At 39.9% G+C, this 23,054-nt stretch overlaps 1 protein-coding gene across 1 annotated transcript in view; it reads right to left on the bottom strand.

Annotated features, from left to right (window-relative positions):
* Positions 1 to 23,054, bottom strand: part of LOC112109893 — a 181,327-nt gene that overhangs the window by 5,244 nt on the left and 153,029 nt on the right. The window contains exon 4 of the mRNA XM_024204622.2: positions 18,423 to 18,628. Coding sequence (XP_024060390.1) covers positions 18,423 to 18,628 — 206 coding nt within the window. The remainder of the gene's footprint in view (positions 1 to 18,422; positions 18,629 to 23,054) is intronic.

Here is a 23,054-nt window from a genome sequence, read left to right as displayed (position 1 = left end):
TTTTTGTCAAATACTATTTTAGATTATTAGACTGGATGATTAGTTACTAAATATATGGTCTACAATAAATAGGAAATTGTTCAGTACAGTGCTTCAACCTCAGTTCTTTCAGGTATTGCTCCCTTGATATTTAAAGTTAGAACATCAAATCCCCTTATATTAGCGTTACTTAACCAGTTTGATGCCCAGAAGCCGCACAAGGTTTTCATATGGGGCATACAGATTTCTCATGGGGCACTATCCTGAATGCCCCAAGTCAATGGTTTTAAGCATACATCACCCTGAGAAGACAGGCTGCATAAGGAAGAAAAAGCAGCCCAATTAGCAATCACTATGGTGCATGTTTAGGAGAGGACCCCATGGAGTCCACAGACTTATTTATAATGCACAAATCTAGCACTAATGTAGCAAGACATTTTCAGATTTTGGGAACTAGTTCCTAACTACTAACAAATGTCATAATTAGGTTTTTTTAAACAGATACTGGACCTGATTTACACTGGTGTGATAGTTGAATCAGGCCCATTAGCTTTAATATAGTATGTAAGATCGGTTGCTCTAAGTCTTAACACAGATTATCCCTTATTTATTACAGGATAGTTTTTGTCAGTCTAAATACCACTTTGAGGCTTTCTGCTGGTGCCATTACTCATGTGAGTAGCTCCACTGGAGTGAATGAGCTGCAGGATTGGTCCCAAAATTTGCAGTGCTAGAATTTATATCTTCCTTGTTAATTATCCACTAGGGTGATGGATGCAGCCTATGTGCAAACCAAATAACATTACTCTTCCTCCTGCAGGAAGTTTAATTTATTAGCAATTAAAACTGATGTAGAAGAAATAGGAGAAACCACTTAAAAGTCCAGCCCTCAAAAATCGTGCAGTGACTGAATGGTTTGTGAACAGTCAATCTCAGCTAAAAGCACTACAGTGTTTACGTAACTGCTGCACAGTCTTGTTTTTAATAAAAGTTACCAATGCTGGGATTATTCCAGTGTAATTAAATCATGGTTGTTTAGTGAACAATTACTTCCAAAGTAAACTGTTGAAACCTGCTGTGCTCCAATTGTTGCCAAATCCAGTTCCTCCTCACTCTCTTCTTTCCAGTTGCTATTAGTGGTGGCTTGCTCTAAATTCTGGTACATAGGCCTAGTTGTAATGTTATTAAGTGTGAGGAGATAAGGTTTGACAGTTCTTAGCCCTGAATTCAGTGAGTGGTTCGATGTGGCTCAGCATAATCTTCCATAACTAGGATCTGACTGTGGACTTTGTGGATCAGATTATTGGATGGCATAACTCCACTGAAGATTGCTGGGACTGATGATGGAAAACTCACTTCCCATAGGAATGTGGCCAGCTTGGTCTGTTTCTCCCTTTATAAAAATAGGCGATACATATGAAAAGGGGTAGGTACATTCAAGAGAGTTTTACACAGATGACTGAATTTGTCACCACTCCCCCCTCAATGCCCCATTTCAATAATTTGTTATCCATGTGATTTAAAGCAGGATTTCTGGAGTAGCATGTGATTTGCACAAAGTTGTACAGAAGTAAATATAGCTGGCACAGCCAGTGAGGTTATAAATATCTACTACTAAAGGGTCATAATAAAAGTAATATCTCACACTTATATTGCGCTTTACACTTTTCAAAATACTGTATGAACACTGACCACGCCTGACAGGTAGGTATGTATTTTATAAAGGGAGAAACAGACCCACACAGCCACATTTGACTTGGAGTTACATCAGGGATGAATTTGACTTGGAGAGGTTAAAGTCAAGGGAGCTACTCTGGATTTACAATTTACGCTGGTGTAATTGATATCAGAATCTAGCCCCCATCTTCAAGATGCTAATTCCACACTGCTATCTCACACTGTGGGCTTTTCAACTACAAGGAGTAATTTATCAAATGTAATATACTGGTATGTATGTTTAGCCAGCTGGACTCATGGATAAATTTGCCTCCTTCTGTTTATGTGCATAAATGGATAACAGCTTAGGTTAGTGCCTGAGAACCCCTCAGGAAAGATATCTTACTTAGGTATGGAACAAAAGCATACCAAAATCTGATATAAAATCATTGTAGCCTTCTGCCAAAAGCTATGTTTTAGCAATAGCCCTGTTTTGCTCTGGTTCACTATGTTTTCCATTATATCTAGCACAAAGGATAATGCAGGCTACATTTTCTTATGACTCAGGCAACTAGTCTAGAAACTCAGTGGCTCAGCTTTCTCAACTAGGCTCCTCAAGTCTGCATTTTAACCAGACATATCCCAGGCACCATCTGTCCATCTGTGCAAATGTCAGCACAGTCACTCCACTACAGTCAGGATGTCTTGAGAAAACAGTCACATTGAAAAATCTAATCTCCTTGATCACACAGTTCTAGTGATAATTATAACATTTCTATAACTCTAGGAAAGCTAGAACATATGCAGATAATGACACAAATGACACTTATGACGCGCCAGTGTGCTATAAATATAGGTGTTCAGTTATTGGCAATAGAACTATTTGTTATATTTTGAAAGCAGATAAATAACAAATAAGAATTTCAGTTTTTGCAAAATTACAAAACTAAAAACTTTATATGCATTAACCAATTCATGTTTCTAACCCATTTGCACCCAGTTCAGCTACTGTCAGTACATTTCCAGCTGCATATTTACATTGCAATCTACTCAACAAATATAAGAGGGACTTCACTAGTTTGCTACATCGGTATCCAGCATCACTTCATGTATGTCATTTACAGCTGGCAGAATTCAAATCTCTCCAGTAATGGCACATTAGTTTTACATGCACCATGGTGATCCTGGAGTAAATTCTATATGAAGATTCATCTTAGAGAATGCAGAAGCAGTTCCAACATAGTATTAGACCTCACAAATGCAGATAAAAAAACAACCAAGCAACCAAAAACAGCTCCTACAACAAACAAACAGACAACACTTTGGGCCTGTTTCTGATTTCACTTAGATTGGCTTTACACCAGTGCAATTCACTTGACTTCATGATGGTTATTTCCAGTTTGTACCAGTGTGAGATCAGAATCAGAGCTTTTGGGTTCATCTATAATAGGCATATGTTTCCTCTACAGATTTCTCTTTATTTCCCTAGGTTTCACTTAATCACGTGAAAAAAACAAAGTACATATAACTTATTGTTTTAGCATTTGATGCAAGAGAACATAAGGTCCAAAGAATATTGCCAAGATTCTGGGATGGCCTCTCAAAGAGCTTGGTAATGATGTCAAGGCCGGAGGGGCTAAACATACTGACTTCATTGCTAGCATCTTGCAAACACGGAGTTTTCTGACCCTTTCTCATGAAACTACCTCTTGACACTAATGTCACTAACTGACTGGCTGATCCCTAACCTCCCTTTTCTGTGAGAGATCATTGAGATGGTAGTGGGAGGCCAACTTCAAGAGCATCTAACATCCTCCACTTTTATGAACATGAATAAGGTTTCAGACCTGAATGCTGCAGTGATGGGCACTGATAATCTCTGCATGGAAATGGAGAAAAGTCAGATGTCCTCGCTAATACTGTTGTATCTTGCAGTGGCCTTCAATGCAGTTCACCACGTGGTGCTCTTGACATGGCAAAGGGAGGAAAGAATGGTAGTTCTGCTAATTTCCATCAAGAAGTTCCCAGAAGCTGGTAATAGGTAACTAATTTTCCTTCCCAAGGGCTTTCAGGTCTTGCCTACACTGGTCATAGTTCAGAGTACAGAGGTGTGAGTAGTCTGTGCTCTGCTGTAACTCCCCCGTATGGGTGCAAACAAAAAGATTCCTACTTTGCTTTACTGTATTCCTCTTCAAACAGGACTACATTAATGTGAACTAGGAACCTTTCAGTTCATGCCCACAGCATCCACATGGGAGGGTTACAGCGTAGCACTTTGGTGCACACTGCTACTCACGCCCCTGTAATTTGAACTTTGGGGCAGTGTAGACATGCCCTCAGTTGTGCAGTATCACAGCGCTGGCACCCCTCTTGTTCAAAACATATCTGTGATATGGGAATCGGTATGCGCTACAGTGTCATCAATATCCTGATGACACCAAACTCTACTGAAACCAAACACTACAGCTTCCTTGTGTCTGGCAGAGATAAGGCATAGATGCAAGCCAGTTGGCCCAGGCTCTTTCTAGATAACATGAAGGTGATGCTGATTGGCAAGAGAAAGCATTTGGAGAAACTGACAAAATCTGTGCCTTGCATGATGACAGGTTTCAGAGGGGTAGCCGTGTTAGTCTGTATCAGCAAAAACAGCGAGGAGTCTTTGTGGCACCTGTGAGACTAACAAATTCATTTGGGCATAAGCTTTCTGGGTTCTAGCCCACGAAAGCTTATGCCCAAATGAATTTGTTAGTCTCAAAGGTGCCACAAGGACTCCTCGTTGTTTTGACAAAATCTGTGACTGCCTTTGAAGCTGAGGCTGACTACCACCGTGGGTCACAGCCTCGGGTTCTAGTTATACTCATCTCTACCCATGGAGTCCTACCTAGCAAAGTGGCCCCAAATGCCTTTTTTCACCATCTCCAACTGGCCAAGGAATTAAGCCTTTTGCCTTCATCACATTCATCTATATCTTCATTATCTCTTGGCTAGATGGCGGCAATGTGCTTTACCTGAGAGCACTGATGACGGCCTCTTAGAAGCTTCAGCCAGTGCAGCATATGGCTGCCTGTTTTGTGAGCAGGGTACATTTAACAAGAGCAAATTACATCTGTGCTCCACACTTTGCACTAGCTGCCAGAAAAAAGTCTAAGTATGTCTACGGCCAAGCCTGGCCCCATTCAGGTAAAGTGCATAAGATCAACCTCCTTGTCCTGGTCTTGAGCTAACTCTTGGCTCTGTTACCATAGCCTTCCACCTATTGAGAAGGTTTTCCCACCTGGGCCCCATAAAGATGGGGTGCTGTGGGGAACTGTAAGGTTTTTCATAAATAATAGGAAGAATCAAAGTCAGTGTGGTCTATAGGCCAGTTCTTAAGGTATCCACTGAAGACACTGGCAACATTTATGTGGATTGTACAGCCTTAAATTACCACAAAGGGAGTGATACTTCCCTCCAAAAAATGAAATTTATGATTCTGCAATTTATTAAATCCATCTTCTCATATATGCAAATAAATAAAATCTCCATTACACCCCCTTGAGAAGCACAAAAGAGAGGCAGCTGAAGCAAGAGAAATGCTCAGGTTTCGTGCAGGAACAAAGAGTATTAATACTAAGAGTGTTAAGAAAAAGGAAGAAAATACTTTAGAAAAAATTCTGATAGTGCTCGTGTTCCAAAGAGAGAACTAATGAGTTCCCTAGTCATTACTGGGGCACTTTTCATGACTATAGTCAGTGCTTAATTTGTGCCAGAGCTTGCCAGGGCTGAGCCCCAGCACCTCTAGGCTTGGCAGTTCGTAGCCCTGACACCTCTGAGCTTCTCATATCAGTTCTGAACGTAAAAAAATTGCTTGAGCCCCAGCACCTAATTGCTTGAGCCCCGGCGTCTCTTTCATTCCAAATTAACCACTGACTATATAGTGCCATTCATGAAACAATGATCCAGTTCTGTATGAACAGCAAAGATCTTACGGCTTTCTGATTTATTGAGAATATTGTGGACCCCTTGTGTTTTGTGCCTTGGGATCACAAACCTGTGCAATGAACATCTTATCACGTAGCATATACTAATGCATTTAGTGTAAATAACACCTGGAAAGAACCACAGACTATTATTTGTACATTTGTATTATTTTTGAATGCTTTAGGAAAATATGGGAATTTTTTGTAGCTCCTGTAGTAACCTCCAATTAAAAAGACACGACAATACATTCACACATGAGGGGAAAGGCAGTGTGGCTGGGTGTAAGGGACAGCAATGTAGTGTTGCAGTTATTGGCCTATGCTTCTTTTATGATGAACTGAGGACCTGAACTTGCTGGAAGTTGAATGCCCTAAAGTTCTATTGCATCTCTCAGCCAAGGATCTTAATGGGTTTGTTGGAACCCAAGTTTTTATATGTGACATGACCTTTTAACACGAAAGGAATTTCTTCTATTATTTGCTTGACATGTTCCTATGTGAACACTCATTCCCCAAATCTCTGTAGTCTAATCAGGGATATCGTAAAACCCTCAACTGAAAAACGGTAGAACACCTCCTGTAAATCAGAAGTGTGAGGAATACATCTCATGATGCAGATACGGTCGTCGCTTTCTATCAAGATAAGCAACACTGCAAGTTCACTTTTGTATGCTAAATAAAATAAAAATGTCAATATTTACACATAACCTTCAAGGCTCTTACTTATAGCTTTTTAGTATTCAGTGCAGACAACGTTTTCTTTAGTCCATTACTAACAGCTTGGAAATTTAGTTAGAGGACGCAACCCAAATGTTCCTCCAAATGTTGTTTCCAAATGGTCATCTTGAAAAATGCTCTTTTAAAGGATGAAACCTTTATGTGAAGATATAAGAGCCATATAAACTGCAGGGAACTCATCTGAAGATTAAAACGACCAATGATAAAGATATTACTGTTAGGCATAGCTTAATTTGTTGATAACTAAATCACTAGAGGCTTTTACAAGCTTCTTGAAACCAACTATTGTACACTGCACATTCAACCCGTTTATACACTGACACAAACAAATAAAAGCAATCATAACGGTTGAAATGTCGTTAGAAACACAATTGAGAACATCTGTATTGTAAGCAAAAATAAATTAGAAATACTGAAGTGTTTTGTAGCGGTGAAACTGAGGAATAAAAAAAATAACCTACAGCACCTGGATTAAGCAGTTATAAATAATGCATAAAGGAAAAATCTCATTACCCCCTGTGTAAACTCCCCCCTCAATGAAATATATTTTATGAATGTTGCATCACAGTAATAAGTGCAGCATTTGTTTTCCCCATAAACTTTCCCTTTCTTGACAATTGGATTCAGAAATAATGGCCAATAACTGCACTGTCTGCAGGATTAGGTTCCTTCACCAAGCAGCTTTGAAGTGACCTTCAGTTTTTGGACTAGAAAGTAGAGCTGTGTGAATAATGGATTTTTCGGTTCACAATTCCAAAAAAATTGGGAGAAAAAAAAGTGTTTTGGGTTAAACGGAAAACTATTTTTTTGGAAATTTGCAGCAAATCAAAAAAGTCAAAAAAAGTTGTTTTGTTTCAACTGAGAATTTTTTAAAGTTTTTAATTTTTAAAAATAAAACTGAAGAAAATTTCAAAATAAGTAGACATCTTAAACTGAAAAATCAAAACATTTCATTTTGAAAATGTTGAAATGCAACAATTTGACTTTTTTGGATTTTTTTTTTACATGAACAATTCAGTGATACCAACATAAGTTCATGAAATATTTTGGTGTTGCCAAATCTGCCTATTATGCTTAAAAAAATTTTGGACAAAAAATGTTGCCCAGCTCTACCTATTTACATATATTTATCAGGACTAATCTTCTTGCCTACAGTGATTTAACAAGAACTATCCTATAGTTTCAACAAAACAACACAACAAAAATAAATAGCAAGTGACTACAAATTCAATAGCACCACTGGAAAGTGTTTAGAATCCAAGCCTTAAATATTATAATTGTCCGATATCATGGAAGATTTTATGAGATTACAGTAGATAAGGAATATATGAGAATATGGAAAGTTTCACTTAAGCATAAAGCCAGGTTTCACCGCACAATGGTTTGCGCTGTGCGATATGCAGTTCCTAGTTTCATTAGAAAGAGCAAGTGCCATAAAAACAGGTGGGAACCTTCTCTTTAAAGTTCCCAATTTTTTTACAATTTTAAAATCTTTGAGTAAAAACCCTGGGTCTAAGTCTTCTCTCATGTTCATTTTACAGAGTAGCTCAGTTAAAGTACTCAGTGGAGCAACTCTGGATTCATGCGGTGTAAATGATTGCAGAATCTGTTCCATTGATTTGAATGGAGTTACTCCTGATTTCTGACAGTGTGAGATGAGAATCAGGCTCCTCGGGATGTAGCCTGGATGATCATTGAAGCTCTTTAGCAATTTCTTTAGCAATCCCCATGAATTCACTGGCACACAATCATTACTTTCTCCATAGAGCAGCATGGCAAAACCTGCACTGGTGTGGCTGAGAGAGGTTAAAAAGGAAGTCAGAATCTAGTCTCAAATTACAACCTAGCAGATTACAAATGAAAAGGATAGAACTTCCCATCAACTGATAGATATAAAATGTCACAAACATAAAAACATTATAAAGTCAGGTTTGAATCTGGAGTGCTTTTCCTTCCATGATTAATGATTGGCCTCAAATAGGATGGGAAAAGGAAAGCAAAGTTCCCCTTGAACTAGCTTAAAAATGCCACAACTAAGAAAAAAAATATTGTAACATCAATTTAAAAAAAAAAAAAACAACCTCTACTAAAATGTAAAGGTCAGGAAAGATTTGGGTGTTTTTAAATGCTGTCTTGAAGAAATTTCATAAAGGTTAAGATGTCATGTAGTTTCAGAGTTACAGGCACTGGAGGGGGGTCCATGAGTGCCAGCTACACCTCAGGCCATTCAGTGACCGTGAGACACAATGGCAGTGGACAGCAGGAGGCTGGCAGATCAAGACTATCACTGTGCCACTGGGGAAAACCATGTATTACTCCCCAAACAATACAGAGTTGTGTGAATATTTCAACAACTAAGTTCTAGGCAGTGTGAGATTGTATAAAATACAAAAATAGGCCTGAAAAAAACAACAAAAGGGTCTAATTTAAATCCCCCAAATCAAGGAAATGCAGAGTACAGGCTCCTTCTCTGGCCTTAGCTCAATCTGCTGTGCCTTGCAATTGCAGTGCATATGGCTTGTACAGTCACGCAGAGCCAAAGTCATCCCTGATGTAAGCCTACTGAAGTCAATGGAATTACACCTGGGAAGAAGTTGACCCCATCTGTTTTGAGATCCTAACAATAAAGGGCTGGGTGAGGGTAGAGAGGCAGCCTTAAGTCTGTGTCTTCTTGCTTCTACAGACAATGGAGGAGGTGTGTGGGTGGGGTAATTTCCTTTCCCCAGTTCTGACAATGATGCCCTCTCTCGAGGTCCTTCACTAACTCCCCATCCCTTTCTGTTCAAACTCACTGCTCTCACTTTTAAGGTTTTGCACAGGCCTGGCCTGTCTACATCTTACTTCTCCTCTCCGGTTGCTCCCCACATTTCACTCTAGGTCAGGGGTCAGCAACCTATGGCACGCATGCCAAAGACGGCACGTGAGCCAATTTTTAATGGCACACTGCTGCCTGCTGGGGTCCGGCTCAGCCCGCTTTTCTCCGCCCCCCCACCTACCGCTCTCTGGCGGGGGCAGGGGGCAGAAGCAAGCTTGGTCCTGCCGGCTGCTGCTGTAGGACAGGCTCCGCCGGCAGCCAAGCTTCTCCCTCCCCCGCCTCTTCCCCCAGCGTGCTGCGTGGAGCCCCGCATCCTCTCCCTCCCTGCCGCTGATGGCCCTTGCGAGGGAGGGGAGAAGAGCAGCCCCAGTGCCCTCGCTGCTCAGACTGGTAAGGAGGTGGAGAAGACGCAGGGGGTTCAAAAGGTCAGTGAACCCATCGTTTTGTTTTGCTCCCAAGTGTTCATACAGATGGAATTCTGGTGGTGTGAATATTCATAAAATAGGAATAATACAAACAATCCAAAAATAGTTCCAGGGCAAATGAATTTGTTTTATGGTTAAATGAATTTCATTTCTGGATGAAAGGGGAAAGAACAGTTGACTAATGGTGCCCAATCAAATGTTACACAGAGGCCGGACAAATAATGGAAAACAAAACAAAACAAAAATCTTACAAAAAGACTGTTAATTATGAATAGCTCTAGTGCTAGGATTAATTCACAGCCCAATGTGACTCGTATTATCTTTAACTTTTCTCCTGAGAATTTAAATGGGTGGCATAAATCTGGTGTAGCTGGCTCAATGTCACCGGCTCCCAGAACCTACCCTTGGTGCAGGGACACACTGGGACATAGGAGACATAGCTGCAGCACTTGAATTACAGCAATCACCAGCCAGCAGAATGTCCTACTTAGGCTGCTCTAAATTACGCTGGGGATCCCAGCCAACCCCAGGATTGGAAGAGCAGAAGGGTGTTTTAAAGGTAGCTGCTCCCCACTTGCTCAGAGCAGGGCTTGGTTGGACCTGTGCCTTTTTCACTCTCTATAGAGTATCATACAAAGTTCTAGTGTTGTATAAATATTCACTAAAACAATGCAAAACAATACCACCAAATCTTCGGAGGGTGTCAAGTTAAAGTTTCCTTAGTTTTTGTAATGGTCTAGGTTCATCAAACGTTCTAAAAGTTTTTTTCTGCAAGTCTAATAAATAGCATGATTTCTCTGAAGCGCTGAAATGGCTCTGCTGCAGGTAGTAAAATAAGACGTTAGCCCAATTTTTGCAACAGCACAGATGCAAATAGCTGTAACTATTTTTTATAGAAAATAAAAGTATCTTTCTCATTCTTGGAGAAAACAGAAATGTTGCCCGGCTGAAATGATCTCTCACTTGGCAAACAAAACTGTTTTCCTTTGTAAGATGTATAATGTATATAGCAGGGTGGTAAAAACCTCATACTGGAGATAGGGAACCTTGCTATGGATAGTACGCACATGCGAGCCTCCTCATGACCTCTCTTCACTCCATTATCCTCAGCCTCAGAGCACTCACTGCACTAGAAGAGCTTAGAGGGCCTAGTGTAATTTTATTTTTTCTCCATCTCTCCAGTAGGAAAGGGTATTTTATATAGTATTTGAACACCATCCTTGTTTCTCTCTCTCTCTCTTTCTCTCTCACACACACATACACCCACGCCCTCAAACAAACCCCTATCTTTTACTCTCATAGTCTAGTTATAGTGTTAAAAATGATGCTGAAACACAACATGGAGGCAGATTTTTCTGTCTAAAACTGGCTAGATTTTCCCCTAACAGCTGCACTCTAGATTTTAATTAAATAATACCAGTTGTGCCTTATTTAACTAAGCCAGCACATCTTCCTTATGTCCTGGTATTGTATTAATTTCATTTTGTGATTTTTTTTCAACCTACAGGTTTGCATCTAGATCGGTACCTCTCTGTTGCTAAAAACTATGTCAACACAACACTAAAGTTTGCAGAGTCAGGGGTATATTTTTAGCCAGGCTAGCCCCTGCCCCCTTTTTGGCAGGTGCAAATTGTGCCAACAAAATATGTGCCTGCAAAATGCACTGTGGGCACAAGTCTGAGTACCTGACACTCGCACAGAGGTACAAATATGCAGAGGCAAACTGAAGGGCACCTTTCTAAAAGTGTTCCCCTGGAAATCATAAAGGGCAAGAAATGCCAAAGCTAAGATTGTAGCACCACTTTTAGCTCTTATAAATTGCATCTCTTGTATAGTTTAATGATACACATTTGTATACAAACACCAGCAGTAATGGGTTAAACAATGCAATTAACCAGAAAAATAGAAATAGGAAATGCTACGTATGTGCTACACAGCTGAGTTAACTAACATTGCCTTTGGAACCCAAACTTTGTCATTACCCGATTTTTCCCCAACAACTACATCACTTATTTGCATTTAATTTCCTTGTTTTTTTTAAAAAAGACGTGATTCCTGATGGTTAATTTTTTTTTTAGCATTTTAGTATTCCCAAATAATCTTTGAAATTCAGAACTTTGTTGCTGATATTATTTGACTGGGAATGTTTTTTTGGGGAGATCAGAGAAACAGGGCAGGGTATATTCATGTACACTGTGACAGCTGCATCTTTGCAATGGAACAACAGAAAGATTGGAATTTGCAAAATATCCTAGAAAGCAGCAATACTAGTGAGATCCTAATGTCATGTGATGTAATTACCTTTGATTAAAGGTCCAATCCAAATGGAAGATAATGGAAGATGGAGCAAGTCCTTTCTCTGCACCTACAATTGTCCCCCATAATATGATATATAAAAAAAGATTTTTGTTGAAAAAAAGATTTTGCCTGCTTGGTTGTTACCTTGGAACTTTAGGTCCTGGCTTTCCTGAAAGTTGCTGGTGATTGGAAAACAAATGAAATTATGACATCACAAGGCTGTGAAAGCTGAGCATTTGAGAAGGGAAGGGATTTTTATTTGGATTTTGTGGTTATTGCTTTTGTTCACACTTACTTCATTCCAATACCTAACTGGAGAAAGGATATCTTTGTTAAAGACTCAGCACCGCCCATCCTTCCAGTTAGGATTGAGAACTAATAATACATAGCCTCTGAAATCCACACAAAGTCTTCCAGGGAAACCAAAGAAGACCAGACTTGACAGCTTCACTTCTCTGCCTGTGTTTTTCCAATGCCACCCAGAAGCAGAGCATACCTGCACATACAACTTTGAAAAGTATCTGTCATACTCAGCACTTTTGTGCAGAGGTTGTAAGTCAAATGACTAGCACTTATTTGACATGTTGTCATATTATATGCAAATGAATTTTAAAATAAATCTATGAAAAACTTAAAGCAGGGATTTCTGTCTAAAGCCTGCAGAGACTACCCCATTTTGTTCTTTAGTGAAAACAGAATTCAACAGATACCAAAGCAGAGCAAGACAAGGAGAGCAGTAAGGAAGAAAGTAGACCAGGTTAATTTCACTTAAAGGAATAGGGCCAGGTCTTGAGGACAGAAAGAAAGAGCAAGAAACAGAAGCAGGAAAGCAAATGAGCCCATAGGGAAAGCAAAGAAAAACACAAAGTAGAGCCAGAATAATTTAAAAAATACAGTTTGATCCTGCACTCTTTACTCTGCCAAAACTCTAGTGATTTCAATGGGAATTGTACGGGAGTCGAGGATGCACGATTGGGCCCCATGTGAAGTGGGGATCCAAGAAGAAAATTCTTTCTTTACTTCTCTTGATGAAATTAATATATGGCTGTGTTACTAGACCATCTCCTATTATGAATTTTAGAGCAATGTCTTCCCTGCATCAACAGAAAAAGACAGAAAGAAATGAAAAAGCCCAATGAAAAAAGAAGCAGACAAACAACATTGTTGACCTAAGGGAGAAGACGCTTATCCCAGTGGGACTCTGACTCCTCATTCATGCTAAAGAGGATGATGACTAGTGTTCAAGCAGCCGGGCTGCTGACACAATATCCTTTGGCAACCACTCTCTGTTACTGGTGAACCTCTTGTATTACATTTGTGTGGGTACCATTGCCCATTACTAATCAGCATAATGTCAAATGAGATCAACATTAACGGTGGCAAACATGATGCACAAAACAAACTTGACGTTGGTGATGCATCTGTAAAACTGCGTGAATCAACACAGCCAGAGCAGAAGTGCATTTGTGCAATTCATGCTGTGAACATTTGAGTGCTCTGTTCATGGAATCTGGTTCTCAGAGCTGATAGGTCAGACATTTCATCATAGGCATTACATGAACAACATTACAAGATTAAAGTGACTATACACAACTGTGTCACACATGCCCCACAAGCATGAAAACGGAGACATTTTAGGTGTAGAACAGAGTACTACATAATGGTTGTGTTATTTTACAGGAAACATTACCAAAGTAACAGCGTTCAGAGACTGCTCTTATAGAATAAAGCTGTAATTTTATTATAGAGAAAATTTCTATATTTGCATCTGGGGGAAGAATTCTGCCATATATGAAAGAACTGTGATGATTTTCCAAGCCATTGTGCAATCTGTCTCCATGATATCATGCTTCCAGTGTCATGCACAATACATTCTATATCCGTCATCAAAGCCAGTCTCAACTGCCGTCTGACACTGGCTTCATCAAGATAAAAACAAAAATCGGTAATAAAGGTATCATTGCTCCAAAGGCACAGTATGATTGTTTCATATATTTACATAAATGGTTCCTACCCTGTTAGCACATTCCGAATCAATGTCCACAGTGTTTATTCTAAAGTGAAATTTTAGTCTCCTCCTTCCTCCTTTGTTTATGAATATCTGTGTTTCTGACAACTGACAAAGGGCATGCTGAAGACTTACAGCATTCACAGTTGGCTATGTGCTGCAGTCGGATTTTCCCCACATAGCTTTATTCAGTGTGCCTTAGCTCTGGAGAAAATGGCCAGATATTGCAGACACAGTGGTAGCTGAACTCCTCAGCAAGGACAGCCATTCCTACCCTAACTCTGGGGTCTTGTCTTTTTTCTTTTTTAGATGAATTTAGTGTATGTGAAAGTTCTAGACGGACAGTCATGGAGGCTGAAGTCCTCCATTCACCCACAGAACTGGATATTCCAGCGCTAGCTCCACCAGTGCTCCCCAGCCTCGAAGAAGAGTGTCCAGTTTCCATGTCCATTCAATACTTGACATTTATGTTCAGACTACCAATAATGGTTCCAGTTGTGGTGCTGTTTTTTTAACATGGACTCCAGTCTGCTGACATCATCAGTTCCTTCTGCATAGTCCAACTGACAGCCATCACATTGTAACAACTTCTGGTTACTGCTGATCTGGGTTGTATGTGTATTGGGGATGACCTAGAAGTGAAAGCTACCCATATCCCCATACCAGCCTCCAGAGTTATCCTGACCACTTTATTATTATTTTTTGAAAATAATCCTTGATAGGGATGATGTTGAGATCACCAAAATCTCTTCACTTGGGAACACAATTTGGAATATTTATATCTATCTAGTTCAACAAAACACAGCATGAAACACAAAATTTGGAATATTAAGATATTACAAGTTATAGCTAAACTAAAATATGAAACCCTTTTCAAGGCATTTCATAACATAGTTGTATATAAATCAGAAACACTGGACCAAATTCTGTTCTCAGTTAAACTAATACCAATTGGAAATAAATAAAGGAAATTGGTATTGTAATGCTGTTCATGTAATGCCTATGATGAAATATCTGATCTATCAGCTCTAAGGACCACATTCCATGAACAGAGCACTCAAATGTTCACAGCATGAATAGCACATGCACATCTGCTCTGGTTCTCTTGTTGCTCTGTCATATAGGACCTGTTTGTGATCTCACGTATCAATACCAGTGGAATTCCATTGACCTGAATGGAGCTTTTTCTCATTTACATTGACCTCTCTGGCTTCAAGATTAGGCTAGATAAGTTTATAGAGGGAATGGTTTGATGGGATAACGTGATTTTAGTCAATTAGGCAATAACGGCCATCGCTGGTAAAATGAGGGTCTGGCTAGAGAATCTTGCCTGTATGCTCGGGGTTCTGCTGATCGCCATATTTGGGGTCGGGAAGGAATTTTCCTCCAGGGTAGATTGGCAGAGGCCCTGGAGGTTTTTCGCCTTCCTCCGCAGCATAGGGCAGGGGTCGCAAGCTGGAAGATTCTCTGCAACTTGAAGTCTTTAGATCACGATCTGGAGACTTCAACAGCAGAGTTAAGGGAAAGTGGGGGGGGTCAGCTTTTGTGGCCTGCATCATGCGGGAGGTCAGACTAGATGACCATATTGGTCCCTTCTGACCTTAAAGTCTATGAGTCTATGAGTCTATGTAACTCAGAGAAAACTCAAGTCCAGAGACTCCCATTTGTGCAAGTTTAATTTCTATTTCCTTTAATAGGACTTACTCTTGCACACTGAAGACTGAATACTTAAGATGAAAAAAATCCCTGGATCCAAATATTTCCTGAACTTTGAAAAACTTTGTATCCAGATCCTAATTTTATGTTTTGGGACCATCATCAATGAATATGCACGAAAATTTCCCACTCCTTTAACAGTAATGTGAGCCTGGGGTTGGTTCAGGGAGTTAATGCTCTGCTTTCATCTTTGGAAATGTGGACTCAGATCCTCATGAAATGTAGAAAACAACATCAAATTCTCTCTCACACACATACAGTGCAAACTACACATTTACATTTAAAATACCTACGCATGGTTGTTCAATATTATGTTGTCACACTTTAAAAAAATCCTCCTTGACAACAAAGGGGAAATAAATACACAGTTGATAATCCCACAGGTAAGAACTCTACAGGTAGGAATGCTTGACCATATCTAGGCTTACATACTTATAAATATGCTTGGGTATGCATCATGTTCTTTAGTAAATTCAAACTCTTAGCAAATAAGATTCTTGTTCTTTTCCTTTAGTCTGATGGATGTATCACATAGAGCCAATAAACCATAGTATCAGACAGAGACACTTGTTGCTTGTTTAGACATATGATCTGACAAAAGGTAGGGGAAATTAAAAAAAAAAAAAAAAACTCCTAACAAAAACCCTAAAGAGAACAAAAGAAATATGCCAAGAGAAAATGTGACACACATCCTTTATACATGTTTAATTTCTGTTGTTTTGGTTGGAAAACAGCTGCAGGTGTCCTCTAATTATATCACCATTTTCACAAATATCAACTGTCATATTTAATTTGTTACATTTACCATACAGCCTCCTCCAACAGAACACTTCTTTCATTACGCATCTAGTGCCAGAGTTTCTAACATTCAAGCTAACTTTCAAGCTAATCAATTAATGCATTATTTACAAGTTAAATGTTATTAAAAACAGATTCTTAATTTCCTAATGATTCAGTAGACCCCAGGCAATATTCCAATTTGTTTTTCTTGAAAATGGAATAACACTTAGAACAAGGGGGAAAATAATGTCAAGGATACTTTGGCCTACTCATCTGTGCTGTAGTTTCTGCTGTGGTTTTTCTACCTCCTAATTCCCCCTCCTCTTTTTTTTATATTGTATTTTGAACACATCAGCTAACCAGTTGCAGAATGATTGAGAGGAAAGGTCTATGAAAAATGAAAAAACAGCACAAACACTATTGTGAGTTTTGTTTTTAAAAAGCACCAGGCAGTCTGGAATGATTCAATACACATGTTCACCATACAATACAGCACATTTTGATTTACAGCACCATTCTAGCATTACAGCAGGTTAAGAAGGTTAGAAGTCAAGGGAAATTAAATGTTATTAGCATTCTACTGTTGTTGTGGTGCACAATGTGAGTACATACCTTTTCAAATGCACTTTTAAACTCACATTTGTTTCTAAAGCTTTTATCTCATCAGAAACTTTCACGAGCACTTGTGTATAGTTAGCCTTTTCTATTTTTGTGCGGCTTTTCCTCTCATATATATGCTTGTTCAGATGCTTCATTAAAGACTAATTCCCTTCCTATTCCCTCTCCTTCACCCTCAGACTGCAATCACCTACAATATGGTGGTTGCCATTAAAATCAGAATTACCATTTGAAGGTAATTATTGTTAGGACACTTAATATACCTGTAATTCCATGGTAATGCTAATTAGTTTCAAACATTAAATGTCAACATTTTAATGACGACCATTGTGGCTTCAAGATAATTGTGTCAGTGTGTTTGTTTTAAATTGGGGGAAAAGTGAAATCCAAGCAGGAATTCATGATCATATGCATTTTCTGCCATAGCATGGTTTTTAAATTATAGGTGTACCTGACTCACAAATTTTGGGTCTGGCACTGAACATGAATTTTGGGTGGGTTAATGTTTGGATTCAATGTTCTGGTTTAGCCTATGTTACAAAGTTCAGAACCAGATATGGACAAAAATATGGATCCAAACTTTGTGTTTGTCAGTGCGTGCATTGGGAAGGTGGACGGAGGTACAGAAGGTGAGATGTGAAGTTCTGGTTTAGGCCCATGGCTGTTGATGGGTCATTTCAAAGAGGTGGCCAATATCAGGATTTAAATTCCTGTGGGCCTCAGATACTCAAGGCGAGTTCCCTGGACAGCTAGATGTTTCATGCTGTACCACATAAGGGATAAAAGTCTACTACTGCTAACAGCTAACAGTGTTACTCCCTTAGCTTAGGTGGTGGAGGTGGAACTAAAGGTCCGGGTTCTATCCCTGCTGAAGAGCTGCTGTGGAGGATCATTATAAAAGCATCCATCAGAAAGTTTCAGACTTTGAAACTAAGTTTGTGTTTATTCAACTTTACAATCACTTCTCTGTACTATCTGTATTTCACATACCAAGAAACTGCATTACCCTATGCAATTGAATTAGTTGTACCATGACTCAAAGGCATTAAACAATGACTTTGATATTTTAAGTACTGACTAAGAGGAATTTTTAATTCCTTCCTCATAATGAAACAAACAAACAAAAAAAACCCCTCAGTTACACAACCTTGAAACACTTATTCATTCTCTATTCTGGGTGGACCTCACTGAGACAGAAAAAAAGCATTTAGTTTGCTTAACGGCAGAATTAAAATTAAACAAGTATAGACATGCAACCTTAATGACACCCAGCAATGCTAGAGTAACAATTTGTCGCTTCTAAAACTTGTTATTTAACATAAGGGGAAAATCTATTGGGAACTTTTCAGCTGCTGCTGAGCCTAACACCCGCTCCCCCTGCTTTTTTGCAAGGGAGGGAAGGAGAGAAGGGGGAAGGGACTTGTACTCACTTGATCAGAAGAGTCTCTGCGAGAACTCCAAAGCACACAGCTGCTGCATGGAATACAGCACTGGGTGGAGGGTCCTTAAAAGCTACCATCATTCGATAGACTGCAAGGGGAATGATAGTCATTACTGCCAGGACCAAGCAGAAGAAGAGCCAATTCTGCCAGTGACAAAACAGGATTCTCCACACTGATCCTTTCTGTAGCTGGTACTGGGGAAAAAAAGAAAAAACAGGTGGATTAATGCTGTGAAACTATGAGCATTAACTGCTAATGGCACAGGGTAGAGCACCTAAGTGATGATTCACATCTGACAATAAATATATGAATAGCTGTTGAAAGCTTGTTTGATTTTCACAAAGGGGATTAAACAAACATTCATTTGTTCATTAGTTTTGAGCAACACTTTTATGGCAGTAGATGTATTAAACCTTAACATATGTCTGCAACCAAGACATTTGGGGTTTTTAAAGATTAAGACACAAAGCGATGCATACTGTTTATGCAGAATGGCCTCGAACTACCTGTAATGGAGTGAGATATGGTTATTATACATTAACGCTGCGAATCTTCATCCTGTTGTAGGCTAGTAGGGATGCCATGTCTTCAAAGATAAAGACGTAAAGGGCCCAATTCTGCACCTCCTGGTGCGCCTGCATAAACGTATTTTCCTTGAATAATTTAAAAAAGCAAGCAGTTTAAATCTGCTTCCTGAGTTAAATTATACTGAACTGATATCCTCCCCCCATTATAAAGTCACTGCATGTTGCAATCTGCACTGCGGGGTGAAGGAGTAGAGGATAGCTCCAATTCATGACTTCTTCAGGACAGTTCCCAAAAGTGATGGCTCGGTCCAGCATGCTGCCAGACTAAAAAACAAAACAAACCCAGATGGAACTGTGATAAGAAAAATCTCATCTGCATCATGAGTTGACAGTGTCATGTTATGTCAGTTTTGTGCACTACAGTGTTGCAGTGACATGAGATCACAGCGCTGACCCATGACCGAAGCACATAGCATGACTTGGGAAGGGATGTGTGTGTGTGTGCATGCACGTGCAATGCTGGCCCTCAGACATTTTTGTGCTCTCCTGGTCCTGGGACAGCTGCGTGGTAGGCCAGTCTCCTGGAGTAAATTACAGCCATCTGTAGGCTGCTCTACATTACACTAGCAGCCATTAGCTCCAAGGGACTCTCATGGCACCTGGGGATCAGGAAGTCCCAGGCTACTCAGGTCTTGACCCTTCTGTTGGCTGCAGGAGGGGTATAGCTCAGAACTCATTAAATAGCTTTATGCCACTGGAAGATCCCCTTAAGCACACTGGAGCCTCCTGTGGCTGGTTACATTGGCTTTAGGGCCACTTTGCAACACTGGTGCAGTGTAAAGCAGCCCTAGCCCAAAGAAGAACCTGTGTCCATGTTCTTCTGATCTGCAGGGCAAGACTGGAAGGTAATAAATGGAAAGAAACTGAAGACCTCAGCTGGTGTAAATCACTGTAGCATCACTGAATTCAATATGCCCATTCTGGATTACACTAGCCCAGAGAGATTTAACCTGACTCAAGTGAACAAGCTACACTGTGTCTCTTATCCCAGAGTGCAGTTGTTTTGTGGGAAGTGCTGCATGGTATAAAGTTGGATATGACTGGGTCAGTGCAAACATAATCACAGACCTCCGGTCTCCCATTTATGTGCCTCTGGGTCTTCACCTCATCTCACCAAGCGATAACATAACAAGTTACGAAGTGCAAAGCAAAAAGCTCATGTTGTTAGCTTCCTGAACTTGGAAAAAAATGAATTCCTAAAATTATTGTAAGCACAACACACTCGACATCATATGCCACTGAAATGGATGGAAGATGGCATCTGAATATTATTATTAATTTAATAACATACTCGCCTGGTTATTATAATAACCCTACGCATGGATTTTTGCATTACGATCAATGAGGGCCGTACATTTACTTGACTTATTATAATTCATCTTACTATTCAGACATACAGTGGTAACACTGGTGAACAGCATTGTTTTTGGGAGATAACCACCAGCATCTTGTGATATCCCTATTCATCTGTTGTAATGTTTAAAAGTGGGGCTCTTAACTGTGGCCATTGGACCCTGACAGCACTCTATATTTCTCTCTGGCTCTTCAGCGCCAAAACCAATTAAAGACAGACTGTGCTACCTATTGTCACCACACAGGGTCTTAAATCCTGGCCTGGATTAAGTAGTCAGGGAAGGGACTGCTGACTACATTACACAGCTTGCTGATACATTGCATGGAGATTACAAAAGGGCAACATGGCTTCTTGTGAAATATTGCAAGAAATCTCATGGGATAATAATTTATTATTTATATACGGGAACTTCTCAATGGTCTCAGTGAAGATTGCAGCCACTCCATGCAACGTGCTGTACAAATGCATAAGACAATGTCCCTGAAGAGCTTACAATTTTCAGGCAATCATTGTGAAATGTCCTCCAAGGGGACATAACTTAACAAGGACCATCTTTACTATGTTACCCTTTTAGTTTGTGATTGCAGGTTCTTCTGGGAATTTCCTTATATTGCCTCTCTCAGTGATGCTTTGACTTGGCTGTAGATTAAGCAGTTATGTAAAATACGCACAGAGAATTGTACACAGCCCATAGAAGAAGAAAAGTAAAAGATCTCCCTTTTCCGTATTTGAACTGGATTGTAAATGCACAAGTCTCAGAGAGGCAAGCCAGTCTGGGAAGAGTAAAACCTCTGCCCATTCCAGAAATATGAGAACTTCTCGAACACCACTTTCTTGCTTCTCTCTGGCTCCTACTGCATTCATCTACCTCCCTCCCACAACCTCCAGAAACTGCCTGGCTACATCCCTGCCCAGGACCCTCCAACTGAGTCTAATTTGCTCTAGAGATGGGCCCAAACTAAACCCTGGAGCTGACTACCCCTAAATTTCAAGAAAGTTGGATCTGGATCCAAATGCTGTGACTTGAGCAAGTTCTACTTTCCCCTTCCGAACATAACAATATGCTCCAGCTACAAAACTCCTTCCTCTCCATTCCATGAATGGACAATAAAGTTCCCCTACCTTTGATGATCCTATTGCAGGACCCAGCAGCTTTGGCACCATGTCTTCAGGCATCTGGATGCTAGTCAGTTCAAACCATTTGCACTGTGGGGCATGAATCCTACACAATGGTTCAAAGTCTCAAAGCATAAGGAACTTTAATTGACTGCTAGGTGCACCTGGCAGGTCAGTTGACAGTCCTGCAACTTATTTCTAAAGGCAGAGGGGCACTATTGGAGTGTTGTGAGCTACGAGGAATTCAAGTGGCCCAGCAGAGGACTGCAAAGAGAGAAGGCTTGTGCATCAGGAGGATGGAAGCTAGATTTTACTGGATGGTCATAAGAAAGGAGGAGGGAACAGGGACCTGTTGGAGGGTGGTTAGATGTGAGAGGTAGGGTTATTATTGGAGTCTCAAGGAGGTAAAGGAAAAGAGAATTAGAAAGTTCAGATGTGTTTTGGTAAGTTCTCAAACTCTTGTATGCTTTGTTGAACAAGATATGACCCAACCCATAGAGATCAGCTGAGGATATAAAATTCCCAAAAGTTCAAGGGTGTTCATGTATGGGTTTTACTTCACTGCTATCTCTTTTCTGAACCAAGTCAGGTTCACCCATATCTAAAGAAAGTCCATGCTAGAAGCTGATTCACAAATACACATGATGAAAGCTGAAATGGCAATACTCAGTACACAGTCAGATGAGGATGCAGGCATGTCTGTGCAAAAGAACAGAATAGGGCCTAAAGTTTTTAGCAAACTTGACTCTTGTAAAGGATTGTGGGGGCTAAGCTAGGAGAAGGACATCTATTGTGCCAAGTTAACTTCACTACACCCACTTGCCTGTCATTTTTGTTGAAACTCAAGAGAAGGGACTGACTGAAGAGGGGACCTCGAGCATCCAGACACGTAATGGATTCCTCTACTGAGCCATCACTCTTTTTTATTTTCACTTTTGATGCCATTTAGCATTTAAACAGGTAGCATTTGCGTGGAATCGGTTTCTCCAAACTCCATATTTTATACTTAGAGTATCAAAAAAGTTATTTCAAGGGCTGTGTTGCTATGTGATTGCAAAAACTGCATTGCAGGAAGAAAGGTCACCAATAAGAGCTTTTGGAAAATAGAAAACATTTAGCTATTGTGAGATTATTTTTCGGTGTCATTGTTTAGAAGCACCTGAAATGACTGTAGCTTATCTCTGCATGTTTGATAGGCAGTGTGACTCACACTGTGATTACGTGAAAATACCAGAGAGGGAAATAGACATAGCCCATAGTTAGGATTCAATATGGGTCACAAGAAATAATCAGTGTTTACGGCACATTTAACCTGGGTGCGGTAAATTTGTTCAGATTTTATTTAAGAGTAAATTTCCAGTGTGGAGTGTGTGGTAGCAAGGACAGGACTACTATACTGAATGCCAACGGACTTTTGCTCAGACTAACAGTCCGGGAGCTCACAAAACAAGAATCATTTCTTGCCATAATTAAACTGTGAAGCGTATTTGCTTAAAAAAAAGTTTTAATTACAATTGGCATTTCCGATCCTAGTGCTGGAGACAGTTGTCTTGCTGAAAATTG

The sequence above is a fragment of the Terrapene carolina genome, unplaced genomic scaffold (assembly GCF_002925995.2).
Source record: "Terrapene carolina triunguis isolate 2854851 unplaced genomic scaffold, T_m_triunguis-2.0 Scaffold211, whole genome shotgun sequence".
Classification (NCBI taxonomy): domain Eukaryota; kingdom Metazoa; phylum Chordata; order Testudines; family Emydidae; genus Terrapene; species Terrapene triunguis.
This window is presented reverse-complemented; position numbering and strand designations above follow the sequence as displayed.